This window comes from Amia ocellicauda, chromosome 8 (assembly GCF_036373705.1).
Source record: "Amia ocellicauda isolate fAmiCal2 chromosome 8, fAmiCal2.hap1, whole genome shotgun sequence".
Taxonomy (NCBI): Eukaryota; Metazoa; Chordata; class Actinopteri; order Amiiformes; family Amiidae; genus Amia; species Amia ocellicauda.
Window position 1 is genome coordinate 17,507,694 of NC_089857.1, and position 14,739 is coordinate 17,522,432.

General features: G+C 35.9%; 2 protein-coding genes across 11 annotated transcripts in view; both read left to right on the top strand.

Annotated features, from left to right (window-relative positions):
• LOC136755549 (PDZ and LIM domain protein 5) overlaps window positions 1-6,347 on the top strand; it is a 107,449-nt gene extending 101,102 nt beyond the window's left edge. For all 10 annotated transcript variants that reach the window (XM_066712231.1, XM_066712226.1, XM_066712232.1 and 7 more), the window contains 3 exons: window positions 1,006-1,126; window positions 2,147-2,262; window positions 2,413-6,347. In XM_066712231.1, coding sequence (XP_066568328.1) covers window positions 1,006-1,126; window positions 2,147-2,262; window positions 2,413-2,502 — 327 coding nt within the window. In that variant the 3' untranslated portion in view covers window positions 2,503-6,347. The remainder of the gene's footprint in view (window positions 1-1,005; window positions 1,127-2,146; window positions 2,263-2,412) is intronic.
• Window positions 6,348-7,327: 980 nt separating this feature from the next.
• LOC136755550 (bone morphogenetic protein receptor type-1B) overlaps window positions 7,328-14,739 on the top strand; it is a 121,228-nt gene continuing 113,816 nt past the window's right edge. The window contains exon 1 of the mRNA XM_066712238.1: window positions 7,328-7,506. The gene's annotated coding sequence lies outside the window, so the exon portion shown is untranslated. The remainder of the gene's footprint in view (window positions 7,507-14,739) is intronic.

The following is a 14,739-nucleotide window of genomic DNA, read 5'->3' on the forward strand; positions in this document are numbered from 1 at the left end:
TGTTTTATATACACAGAGATGCATAACTAACTCTGGTGCACGAGTGTCAGACAATTAATTTAAGGTTTCATTACTGAGATATAGAATGGTAGGGGTTCATTCAGGGAGGGATACTGGACCCTCAGTCCTGCCGCACTGACGTTTTTTATTACTTAATTAGGGAATGTTTGTATGCACAGTCAAGGCGCTCTATTCATGTCACCCTAATTCCCCTTTTTCACTGTCTAACTGTGGGAAACAAATATGTGCATCTAATCTTAATCATGTGGCTTTAAAACGCCATGTATGATTGTCAGATGTGTCAGAATTAGCACTCGAGAGCCGTTTGAAGTCAGCTAATGCTCATAATTAAGGCAGGCTTGTTCTCTTGGTGTTGTTGAAAGGTCAGCCATCGCAGGCAAGAGACAGCAGATGAAGAAAGCATTTACTCTCCCTGTACACTTCAGTCTGTGTTCAGCAGAGAACTCGAATGTAGACGTTTTAAAGATATATTGTGGATGGCCTGGGATGCACAGTTACTTAGACAGACATGTATTCCTCTGTTAAATCTATGAAGAATACCAGAGATGCAGCAGGATTGTAAATTTATATATTCTCTGAAAACATACAAAATGGCCTGTGGAATTAATCAGCACTTTTTGACAAGCTATTTCCTGCTGTTTGGTTTCTAGAAAAACTACAAAGATTTACATCTTTGTAGAGCAATAAAGATGCAGTGCTCAAGTCTTTTGTATGTTTGTCATTAGGGGTTCTTAAAATATTTAAAAAGACAAATAAAAGACTAAATAGAAGACCAAATTCAGCTTTATAGTTGTTACCTTTAAGCTTCTCCAAAACAATAGCTGGATAAGATTGATTTAGCAATTTGACAACAATGAAGGAAGATGAGTAAAATGGCTTCCTCTCATTTGTAATGTCTTTTATAATGAATGGGCTGATGACATTTGGGGGAAGAAATTAACTGACAAAGCTTTGCTCATGTGCCATCATTGACTTATTCTACAGGAGGTCATCAATGCGCTGAAGCAGACCTGGCACGTCTACTGTTTTTTGTGTGCTTCCTGTCAAAAGCCCATTCGCAACAACGTGTTTCACCTGGAAGATGGGGAGCCCTACTGTGAGCAAGGTAAATAAGAAACAGGAAAAGAAGAACCTGACTTAGCAACATTAGGAATACAAAATAACAAATTTAGATGTACAAAGTATCTTAGCTCTATATAGTGTCTCTCGGCAGGTGTGACGTCATTACGATCTCTCTTACAATGTTTTGTTTTTTCACACAAATGAAAAGACTATGGATTTGCTTTTGCCTCTGATATATTTAGAAAAGTGGACAGTTAATTGTGGTTTAAATATAGGGAGAAATTACACAGCAATGAATGTTTAAAACTGATTGAAAATATTTTCTAGGGCAGCAATTGTATATTAAAAACAGCCACTTCCAGGGCATTCAATGGCAACAGCCTGAGAATGAAAGCAGAGTCCCCTGGGAGCGCTTCTGAGAGAGCAGGCTCTGTCTGCCCTCGGTGTTAAAGGTCTCGGAGGGGACTTTACTACTTCCGGGTCAGGGCTGGGGAGCTGCAAGCGGAGTAAAACCCCTGCCAAAAGCTCATTCTGTGCTCAATTTCAATTATAGCCTGTGGTAACACTCATAAACAAAGTTGTGGGAAAAACAAATCCAGACTGCATTAAATAATCTTTACTAGTAACTGCCTGTAACAAAGTCTCATCCATTACCTTTACATTAAAAGTGAAACAATATTCCTGGTATCTTGGAAGCCTTTTGTTTCCAGGATCTTTTGCAGAAGTGTTTTTGTTGTTTTAATAAACTGTCATATCTTATTTTAGTTTTTTAGTTTCCCCTAATTCAAATTATTCCCATTTTCCTTTTGAAATATATATTTTTCCTTATGAAACTTCTCATTGACAAGTTTGTATGCTTAATGTATTTCACTGCAGAGTGCAATTAACTGTGTCCATTGCAGCACTTTGAGTCACCTCCTTAATCATTCATTTTGATCCTATTCAGTATTAAATACGTAGCTAAACATGATTTGAAAATGTTCTGAAGTGGTGTTTCCTGCTTACTTGACTGTGTAAAATAGATGCAATGTGTAAGCGTTTTTGTTGTCGTTTGTTATTTCAGACTATTATAGTATTTTTGGTACAAGCTGTCATGGCTGTGACTTCCCAATTGAAGCTGGGGACAAATTTCTGGAAGCCTTGGGCTTTACTTGGCATGACACTTGCTTTGTGTGTGCGGTAAGCAATATGTAATTCATTTAGTGTGTAAAATATGCTTGTGGAAGTGGAAATATGACTTGCCACCTAAAATATACAATCCTAAAATTACATTTTGCATGAAGTTGGTATGAACTGCAGTTATTGATATTGTGTATTTATTTTTGCCAGGTGTGCTGTACAAGTCTGGAAGGCCAGGCTTTCTTCTCGAAAAAGGACAAGCCACTTTGCAAGAAGCACGCCCACACTGTCAAAATCTAGTGCTCAGTTGCATTTGCTTTGGAAGATGAACATGGAGGAAACCGTATTCATCAGCTGTTGATATTTTTTGATTAAAAGAGTAATCAATGTGGTTTTTAATGAGGGGAGGTTTTGGTAATGGGGGTTTGTTTCTTCTCCTTTCAGGTGTTAATAAGGATACAATATATATACAGTATATTGCCAAATACTATGCATGCTGTACTGCAACGCACAAGCAGCTTTGTTCTTAGTCTGGGGTAAAAATGGTTAGTGCTTTGGGTGACGGAAACTTCGACGGTGTAGAGCTGACCAGAAGTGTACAATTTATTTAGACAATGTGTTAAACATAGAAATGCATTCAATTAAATTAATATTGCTTTAACTTTGCACATTCAAAATGCAGATGCCCTCCCCCACATTTTATAGCAATTTAACATCCTTAAACATGTACATATCAATTGGAGAGGTTTGAATTAATCAGGACATAGCCTAGAACTTCATCACTTCTACCCATTTGTTTTTTTATGTTAGAAACACTTCATCACACATAAAGAAGGTTCACAGGTTGTAAAATAATACTAGCTGCTTCTTTGTAGCTGGAGAGCTTACATTTTTTAAATTTCCTAAACTTTATATGCAGTATAGATGCACACAAAGAAAAGGTCAGTTAATTGAGAAATGCCCAGTTTATTTAAAATCAATCTATTCAATAATTATAGTCAGCAAAAGTCATGATTATATCTTCTAAGAATACAGTAAAACATTAATTTTCAGTGCAACAGAATCTATTTGATGTGGTTTAAGATTGAGTAAATACATAGTGCACTTGCAAGGGCTTTAAGAACATCTTTTTTCTAGTAAGAAAAAGTACATTGTGTGAAAAACTCCACAGGAAGATGTGGTTAAAAGAGGAGTTGCTATAATTGTTTGATCCTTTGTCCGAAGTTCATTTAAAGGGGAATATGTAAAGTAATGTCTTATCCTCTCCAATTAAAAATGATAACATTGAAAAGGCCTCATGGTAAACCTATCTAACCACTGGGAAAATGCCTTTATAACTTCAAAACATATAAATTGGTTATGTTTGTCTAGAATTACAATACAAAATGATGTATAAACAAATCACTGAATATCCAGCAGCTCCATCCATGTGCAGTAGAAAGGGATAGTTTGACATAGATTATTGAATGTACAGCAGAGATAATAGTGGGGTGGGGACTGGTTTTGTAAAGTCTGGGACATATTGTAGTCTGGAGTAGCATTCAGCTATGCACTTTTTGCCTCCACCTGTTGCATTACTACTCCAGTACTAGTTTATGTGCCACTTGTTACTTCCTGGCCTTTAACTTAATTTAAATCATCTTCACTCAAGTTAGACTACACATGTATAATTAATGTGCAGTAATGTGCATGCATTTTTGTAGATGATCAACTGCATTAAGGATGTAGAATTTTAGCTGGTATTGTAAAGATAGGGGCTGGAAGTAGTTTTATTTAGTGCATTTGGGAAAAGAGATGGAAAATATAAGATTTGTACTATTAGCAAAAGCTACACACGAGAAACAAAGGTTTTGAATGTGTATTTATGAACTGAACAGGCCAGTTTGTATAAATTATCCCAGGCTCATTGCTTTGCTTGAGGTCATTCCACAGATTGCTTTTTTCATCTTTCCAATGAAACCACAAAAAGTGAGAGATGATTGAAAGCAGCATGACAATGTAGACAGTATTGTTCCTCTAGTTATTTTAGGACTCCGTATGATGAATGTGAAAGCATGATCAATTCCTTTTTTTCAACACTGTTCCTGGGTTTGAAAGCATCTACCATATATTTATTAAAGCTCTGAGGGATGCACTTGGTTTTGTTTTAATGTATAATTTGGATGAAAGGTCAAGTTCCATTCAGATAACTCTGGATTATTAGCAGTTTCTATATTTTATTTGCAAAGCTAATTCTCTAACAGTTTAAAGTCCAGCTAATATGCTTTGGCTATATTGCTTTTTGCAGTATGTGCACACAACTGCAGTTGGAAACTTAATTTTAAATGTTCTTGATCCTAATCATTCATTTGAACTGTATTATCGCCTTTTCTCCAACTTAGCCAATGTCATACAATCATGTGAAAGCAAATAGAATGTATTTAAATTACAGTGCAGTATACTTTTTCTTGGTTGTGTGTAATGTGTCATTTTTCAATAAGGACGGGATTCTAGGTATACTGTAAATAGTCAAAGTTAGGTGTTTGTGGAAAATGTATTAATAATAGCAATGTCAAATGAAACAGCAGCCTTATATATCACATATCTGTGACAAAACACCAAGGACACACTGGAGCTGAAACTAACCTCAGTATGTGGTGTAACAGGCCTTGTGTATCTGACCTGACGTAGACATTCATCCAGAAAGTGCAGAGGTACTGTGGGGAAAATGGACAATTTCAGTCTACAAAGAACACAAATATTCACATACATTGTTAAAATGTCTCCAATGAAGCTCAAGCACTGACATTTTCCCTGCCATGTGATATGAAATATTTCACAAATTGGGTGTTGAACACTTTTTTTTATTATTATTATTATTGTAATGGGAAACAGCTGAGATTGAATGTCAATTAAAAGCTCAAACACAAACAAAATAAAATGAAAAGGGAAAAAAATATTTAAAAAAAACTATGGTAACCTGATGAATGGCCAGCACAGTCCTTTAAATTCCCAACAATAGAGTGCAGGATCAGAAACAATTGTTTAAGACAGCACACTTTAGCTGGATTGTTTGTATGTAGCCTATACGTTAGTGAAAACAATAACATAATCTGAGTGCCATTTGAAGCTTTTTCTTGCTACTAAGTGACCCTTCCTCACCTGTCATGTGACAGGAAACTGCTGCTGAAGCCAGACATACACTGGAGGAACATCTACAAAGACTACAGCAGTACTATTGTCAGGGGTCCTGCTGTTGAAATGTAAATGCTTAATACTTGGGCATGAGCAAAAGGGTGTTTTTCAGTTTGAAAGATAGTGTCACCAACAGAAGACCAGGAAACCATTCATTTGTCATAAACTAATGCTGATGGACTGATTTGCCATATTCTCGCGTGTGTATTTTTAATTAGTGTTGTACTATAATCATTCTTTCCTGTCTTTGTTCATTGCAAATGATGTTTCTGTGATTGTATACACACAGAGAGAAGGTTTGCCGAATGTATTTACTTAAGTTAATGCACACAATAACACATCACTTATCTGAACTGTCTCCCATAGTAAACGTATTCCCATAATGTGCTTGGAAATGTTCTTTCATTATTTGTATTATGAATGGAAGCTTTCAGCGATGCACACTTATTGTATTATCATAATCATTATTAATGTGCAATTGATGCCATCTTTTATGAAAAAAATAAATGTCTATAAAGATAGTAAATTATTTGCCCTATCTTTTAGGCTGTTGTTTGTTAAGTAGAAGATTATTTGTATGATTATGGTAAGAAGAGATGCTAATTGTTTAGTTTTTTCCCCATCAATTGATTTAAAGCACAGTGTATGTGCTGCCTGTTTTCTCTTATAAAATAACAGACCATTTAGGTACAGCCATTACAGTATATTGTTCTACATTTTTGCCCTATTTTCACAATGCTTAATTATAAACTAACTTTTTAATTTGAATACAGCACACTTGTTTTGATCTCCTTCAATATAATAATCCTGGCTTCAGAGGCAGTTATGCAAGATACTGTAAACATGTGCAATGAGATTGAGAAAATAATGAAATGGTTAATGTTCTTATCCACCTAATCAAGGAATGCAACCAACACAACACACTTGTGTGCAAAAGCAATTGCTAATAAACTGGTAATCCATGCTGATAATGGTATCTCTGTTTCTGGGTCAGATCTCATCAAAACCGGTACTGGTCTCTCTCTACCACAACACGGCACAAAATAATGCAGAATTTTGAAAGGGTTGAAAAGAAGCCATAGACTGGTTGCATACAAAAGAGGATTCAGGTCACTGCTGGGCAAAATCAAGTGCAATCCTGCAGTTTGCACAGGCAAATTAAATAGTCCTGTTGACACTGTTGTTATTTGTCTCTTGATTCCCAAGTAATTATTATGTTTGTGTATATTTTCATATAACTCTGCCTATGTGATATACACCCCCTGTACTGTAGACTACTGGATTTGTGTTTCTATATTGGCAAACAGTGTTATCACATCATCTCAATTTCATTACATTCCCCATTATAGCTTTGAGTTATTACTTGGTTAGCTATTGTGCATCCTTAAAACTGCTGTACTACACAGACCCAAGCTTTTCACATTGAAGTCCTCAAATGATCCATATGCTTATCTATGCATGTTGTTTGTGTATATATTATTTTAATCAAAAATCAATTAAATGCAAACAAAATTAAACTTCTCAGTCACTCAAACTGATCTCGGCCAATTTAGTTGAAAGTACTAAAACATGATTATCTATGTTTATTATTCACATTTATTTACTAATAATTGTGTGAAAAGATTTTGATGAAGTTCACTTATGAAAATGATGCTCTTTTTAGATAATAAAGTACACACCAACAGGGTGAGCACACATTGGCCATAATCACCCTAAACTCCCTTTCTAATATATCAGTGTAGCCAGAGAGCAAAATTCCCTTATTTCCTATTCATCTACTTGCAGCAAAGGTTTGAACCACAACAGCAAAGCTCAGTAATCGAATCTAGACACACATGTATAGATATGACACTGATGTTTGGGGGAATTGAACAATATTGCGCCTAATTAAAGTCTAGTGCCCTGTGAGGTCACTAGTGGGTGCTGCGGAGAGGAGAAAAGCCTGAAGACGCAGACGGAGAAAGCAAGAGGCAGACTTGACTGGAAAAGTCAGACGGGAAACTACTATACAGCAGCTTCTACCACCTCTACTCAATGTTTAAATAAAAAAAAAAAACACACACACACACAGCATCTGTAGGAGAACTAAGAACAGAGAAAGCAACGCATTGCTTTTCAGATCCGGTCAAGGTAAGATCCTTTTCAACTTAACATTGAAATAGTTCTGCCTAATGTGCTGTGGGATCTGGGATTCCGTGCACTCCTGTTCAGAAACCAGTGTAGACTGTGCTTATAGGTTTAATGCAATTCATCCAAACATCAATGAAGACAAGTGGAGGTGATATCTGCAGATCGGTGCCTGGACGCAGTACGCATGGTTCTAGAGAAACTTGGCCAGGCTTCCCAGCAGTCAGACGCGTTGTGCAGGTCACCTATGCTGGGCTGAAACTATGAACCAGTCCTGGGCATGATAACTCTCCGTGCTACTGTAGGCACACTGCCACGGTGAGGAGGTTTATTCTTGGTTTTTGTGAGGTGAAGACACTGAGTGTGTGATACTCTCGTATATCCATCGGTGGTAATATTAACTGTGCGTAATTTGGAGGCAAAATGCAGTTGTGGCGAATGTAGCAGGCAGTGGCATGATCTCGGTGAATGGTACAATAACTGTGACACGTATTTCTCGTATACTTTAAGTGTTACGATTCGTATGGACCATAATTTTGATTGCAATTTAATACCTGCAGGTTTTGGTTATGGTGTTGCGTTATTTTGTCCTTGCACATATAAAGGTTCTTGAACATTACATTATATCACCCTTTATTATAAGTTCACGTAAGCTATTATTATTTATTGAGAGTAATTAAACAAATGTTCAATCATATTTTCAAAAATATTAAACTATGTGACGCGCATTTTTGCATATGAACAATGCTCGCCAAATCCAGTGCAGACCAGCGACTCATTATCAATGGTGTGCCGGAGTGAAAACTGATTTTAGTAGAAGAATCTGCTTGGTATTAAGATCCCACAGTTTGTACACTGTGTTGCTAGTATGGTTGTATACAATGTTGTTGTTTTTGTTTCTGTTTTTATTTTATCAAAAGAGAAATCGCTTATGTAGTCCAACTTCTGTACCCGATTAATCACCGTTTCCTTAAGACTGATACCCAGCAGAACACGTCCAGCTTTATCCAGATGCTTAAACATAATTTCCCCCGTTTTTCCTCCCGGCTGTTGATTGATACAGTTGCATAACACTATTACAATTATGTGAATACTATATACATTGGTTTTGCTTGCTGGTGTTACTTGATTGCTGGTATTTATTTGACATTCTGTACAGTAGGTTTTAATATCATATATATTTATTTGTCCATAGATTTAAAGCTCTCAAAAGTAATTCCTGCATCCAGTGCAGTGTTTCAATGCATCATTTTGCACTGAAGTATTAACACAGTTGTTTATTATTAGTAGTAGTATAATAATGCTCAATACAATACAAATATATAGACAACCTATCTACATGTAGCATGTAGTGTTGCTTTAATATGCACATACCTTAACCTTCATAACTGAAACTGCAACAGAAGATTAGTATGTATGTATGTATTTATGTATGATTTTAAATTGGATCTCATCACAGTATCCCCCACATGTTAGTGATCACACCTGTACGTACTCTGGGCCTCCTAACCAGCATTCAACTTGCTGCTGATTTCAATTACATGCCAGATATGTCCACTTCAAAAGAAACCATAAAGGCACTTTATGAAAAACTGATAAGAAGGGAGAGTTGCAGCTTTGATAAACCTTGGTGGTCACTAAACTGTAAAGACTAGTCAAAAACATGGTAGAAAACTGATATGGGCACATTAAACAATGTCTGAAGAAACTATATGTGGGGAGAAAAGGAAAATGTTGTGTAGTGCATACAGTTAAACATGAAGGTCATAATATGAAGCTTTGGGACTATTTTAATGGTTCACAAAATTCAAAATAGCATCACGGAATAGCCTTAGGAAGGTGACTTGTGGGTCTATTAAGGTCAGATTACAGAACCTATTTGTCTTAAACATTTTGTTGTCTTTGTACTGTGAAACTAATTAAAGGTTTCCTTTTAAGGCCGCCTCATGATCAAAACATGGTATATTGTACACGTCACATTGTGTTCAATGGACAACACTGTGAATTCATCATTGATTTGAGGTAGTTTTTGCTTAACTCTTGGAAATAACCACATTCCCAGAGAGATTTGTAGTAGACAGTTTTGTTTCATCCACTTCTAATAGACGTAAAAAAAGCACGTTTGCTTTCTAACTTACATTCATGTAGGCATTTTAGTTCAAACTTGAAAACTGACAGTTATTGTCAACTGTGTGGATATTCTGGATCTATGCACAGAAAGGCAATTTGTTGTGGTCTTTTTTAAACATTGGATTAAAGTATACATTTAAAATTCCACCGCAGCTGAAAGCAGAGGCCAGAAATACACTGCGTCAAGCTGTCAGCGAATGTATCAGTATAAACAGTTATTTGCACATGACAATAATAGAGAAATAACATCACCACAAAATACCTTCTCGTTGCCACCTCGTTTTTGTGAGAACAGGTTTTATCTGGCTGTACAGGACTGCTCTGCCCAGTCTGTCTGGTGTTCAATTTCAAATAAAAATAGACAAATCCAGCATGTAGGCATTTCGACAAAAAATAAATAAGGATGAATAGTGAATAACTCAGTTGCAAAAAATATTAATAATGATCACATATGCATGTCAGTGAAAATGCAAAGTGAACTACATGTGCGATAGTAGCCTAAGAATCATCTTTCAGCAAAAGTGGCTTATGTGGTTAAATAAGAATATTTTCACTTGAACTTTCTGTGTATTTTACTTGAAATGTTTTGAGTTTAAAATTAAGCTTTATTTTTTCAGCATGAATCATTATTTAGCAATGCTAACTTTTTTGTTTAAACACATTCTTTTCTTTCAAGTGCTTTGAAGGAGACTAACTCAAGTTTTGTTGAATTAGAATAGCAGAGTTTGCATAGGTTTTTCTCACCTCATTCCCTCAAATTTGCCCATAAGGAGTATTTTCAGGAGCTGTTACTTATAGGGGTTGATGAATTGGCAAATAAGCTATACAAAGACAACAACACAATCACCAAGAGCATGTCCAATGTGATATTAATCAAGTGAGAAATTCAGGAAGGAAAGCAGGGTTATACAATCTAATCATTTAACTCTGGGAGGATGAAACCAATCAAGCTAGGCAGGGGAGGAAATTGGCAAGTACGATTCTCCATGAATACTTAAGCAGGGAACACTTTAACCATGAATACATTATTCACTCTGGACACTGCTAACGTGGATTTGAAGATGAAATGAAGAAAAGGTTAAACATTTGTGTAGAAATGTCATAAAACATGACATTTATTTTAAAACCTTGTCTATTGATTCAGGCATTACTAAGAGAATTAATGTACACATTACCACTTAAAACACTTTATCACAGAGTGGCTGACTAGTGGGAAAGAGGCAGTGCACTAAAAACAAGACATTGTGCAAAGTAATTACATAAAAAAACAAAGAAAATACTATAGGCTTTATAAAGGTACAAGTGAATTTTAGTATTGGCCAACAATAATACATCCTCACTTCAGAAGGGATTAAAGTGTTAAAGTGGGCTTTTGTGCAGATTGTTCATCCCAAACAATCCTGGATAAAAGGTGTTTCTTTAACTTTGGAGAACTGCAATTGTTTATCACATAAACTGAGACTAAAGCCTATTAATAGGAAGAATCAATCACTTTTTATAGTTTACAATTCCTAATGCCATATTTAAAATAAAAAATACACTGTGTATTTAATCCTTTATAGCGATCATACCGGTTAGAGTGTGTAATTGTAAATGATTAAGGCCACATGCAACCCACCCACCAGTCACAAATTAAAAACAATGTACTTTACATCACTACCTAACAAAAAGCTGCTTGCAAATGGCAATTAGGTCAGCATTTTTATTTGCTGTTGGCCTAATTGAATCGTGGAGATTTTACAGGATAGAGAGAGCCAGGGAATGCATCAGACAGTGATATCAGCTTTCACTGGCACCTAAGAACCCAGTTTTATTTGCACTTCGAAATGTTTTGCAGTTAGTGGGAAATTCAGAGAAGCGGTTTCTTGAGGAGTCCTGTGACTTGGCTGTGTTCTGAAAGTGGGGGCATTTTGTCGAGTAAAGATGAATGGAGTCCAGGGTGTTTATTAGTGTGTAAGTAGCTCGTGTTTTCTCTGTTCTAATTTGTGGATGGGTTTCCCCTGGTCGCTGTGACAATGGGACTGCAACTGATCCTGCTCATCCCCTCAGGCGTATTTGCCACCTAGATAATGGCTGTAAAGACAAGCACTTTTTTTCTTGTGTTACATCTGTAGGGTGAGCTGAATGGGCAGACTTAGGTCTCTGTGCCAAGCAATAACATGTTCCCACCAGGAGTGATCCATGTATGTAGTAAAACTAAGTTCCAATGTTCAAAGTATAGTTGGTGTTACAGCTCCTTCCAGGGACCTCTGTAAGTAATAATTGAATTTAAACAGAGGTTTCCTTCTGGAAACTCTATTAGTGTCAGTATGCAAGAACAATACTGTAACTGCATTTCACATTCAGTAGCAAACTGTCGAGGATATTTAATAAGATGGCTATGCCTTCATATCCCCTTCATACACCGTGCATTCGAACTTAAAACAATCTTAAGAGGTTCATGATTTTCTGCAGAATCGTTGAAATTGACCATTAATGGAGATTCAACCAGTCCTCTGAATGAGCAGCTGCTTAAGTAAATTAGGTTATTTGATAAAAGGCGGGTTAACCTTTCTTTTATTGTGACTTTTTTCTGCTTACTGTAAGAGGACGTGCTGTTCCCCTCATCCAACACTGAGATAACATGCCGGTGTGAAGGAGCAGCACAGTGACATAGAAGACTGTTCCAGGAGGTCTTTGCAACTTCTGCTTATGTGCAGACCATATACAAAATGGCAATTCTATATAGTTTAACCTTTAGTTGGCTGTTGCATTATACAACTGATAACAGAAACATACTGCTTTCAAATAGCACCCATAAAGAGAGTTTCTTATTTTGCCGTTTTACTGGACATACAATATTCCAAGTTATACAGCACTAGAAAAGAAAAGAAATAGCTGCATTCTTTTGACTATATTACATTATTTTATAAAGTCAGATATGTTCTCCCCCTATATAAAGTACACAAAATTAGGAATGTGCAATTAAAAAAGTAAATTTCATATAAACAATAATAAAAAAAAAACTACTGCAGTATAATATATTTTAACTGCATGACAGAAAGCATTATCAAGCATCAGCAAAATTACAGTAATAAACATGTTTTTATAGAGCATTAAAAAAGCATATTTCACCATGACGCGAAATAAAAACCTGAAAAATTAAAAACAGATGAATATGGGGCAAAAGTGTGTTTTATTTTGTAACACACTATGGACATTATACTCCTAATATCCCCTTTGGGAATTTGAGATATAGAGATACAACATTTTTACTTTATTTTTTATTTGAGCTAAAAAACTTTTAGTGGACCACAAACAGTCCATGATCTATGAATTCCCTATGTGCCATTCGATTTCCTCAGAGTTTTTTCTGTCTATAATCCAGTGCACTTCATAGCTGGAACAAGATTCGCAAAAAGGTAGAACCCAGTGGTTTAGATTTAAAACCTTTTTGCAAAATAAATACACAAAAAAATACAACCAATCTGAACATTACTTCATGCTCAGAAGGAAAACCACAATGATTAATTAGAAGACTTAAAAAAAAAAAAAGAGTAATAATAATAATAATTTGGTTGAGTGTGAGAATTTACCATATTTGTTCAGTGCTGAAAGTCCAAATGTCTGTATAAACAAAAAACAAACAAACTTATGTTAGAAAAAACTTAATTCATGTCTAAATATGAAAAAAGGTAACTTATAGCAATATTATTGGACTAAATAATCTTTTGTATAGTAATCTTATGAATTAATTAAGTAATGACCAACAAAAACATTGCTAGCAATGTCAGAGATATTTATGTAGGCTGTGGTGACATATTTCTCCAGTCACACAACTAGAAATATAAAATGGAACATGTCAAAAATACACATTTTATTTTGCAGTGCCATTTTATGAATTAACTGAATCTGAAATGCCAGAAACAAGACCACAAGATAAGGCTCATTAGCAGTCATCTGAACCATTAAGAATCCCTGCAAAGATAGATTCATTTGGGTTTAATGTAAAACATAACTGGAGATTATGATTGATTCAGTTTCTTAAAGGCTTTGGTCTTCAAACAGAAGCAGAAGGCCTGCAGTTGACAGGCTGTACCCGATGATCTGAGTGCTTATGCAGACGGGTAGATTTAGTGGGTTGAATGGAATAATCCACTGCAGAAGGGGTTGTCTATTTACCAAGGGTGGCCAACCTTGATCTTGCCAAGTCCAAAACCAGTGGGTCATCATTAAACACCAATTTATCAAAGCATGTTTGTACAAAGTGATCTGTTGAGTCAGGACTGGCCACCTTGGGTCTTGGAATTTGTTCAAATGGATATGCAAATTATTTTAACAGTGATTCAAATGTTTCCCCATCTTAGACAATATGATACATGAAATCCTCTAGTTGTAGATTACGGGGCTGTGGTGTGTGTTACTTGGAAAGGTGGGGCTATGGAAAAAATCCCACCGATGGTTTACAGCACAGACCCCAGTGTCCACACATATGTCCACACCTGCACATGCATATGTACAGTATAGAATCCAGCATTCACAGCTCCGATAACCAGACCCAGCTGCCTGTCATGTAGGCTTATGACAAGTGTATGTCTAAAAACGTATGGCGGAAATAGAGTGCACTTCCAAATGTTACCTCAGCCTTTGCTGTATACTTTATCACCCAGGGACTGAGCAGGAAAGAGTCAGCAAATATGGCTATATGAAGCAAAACAGCAGATGCCTTTTCTTATTTTATTCTCTAGTTTAACAAAGACTATTCATTGGGCCGCTGTTAGAAATGTGTTTGTCAGGGAAAAAGCCTCATAAAACATATCAGGGTACTGTTTTATATATATTTATGAGTTTCTTGCAATTTAATTTTGTCCTACCTGATTTTATGGTTACCAACTTACTTGGTTGCTTACAATGGGCAGAGTATACAAGTTCGATTCCAATGTTGCAATTACAAGGAATGGTTAAAATGTCAACATTCTTTACGATAATTCATCCAGTAAGTACAGTATTGTGAACCAGATTGTAATATAGTGTGTGTCTCAAGAATGGGCACATATCTGAAACTTTGCCTGAATATAATATAATCAATTGAAATGTATTTGAACACGAATTTAGCAATGTAAATGC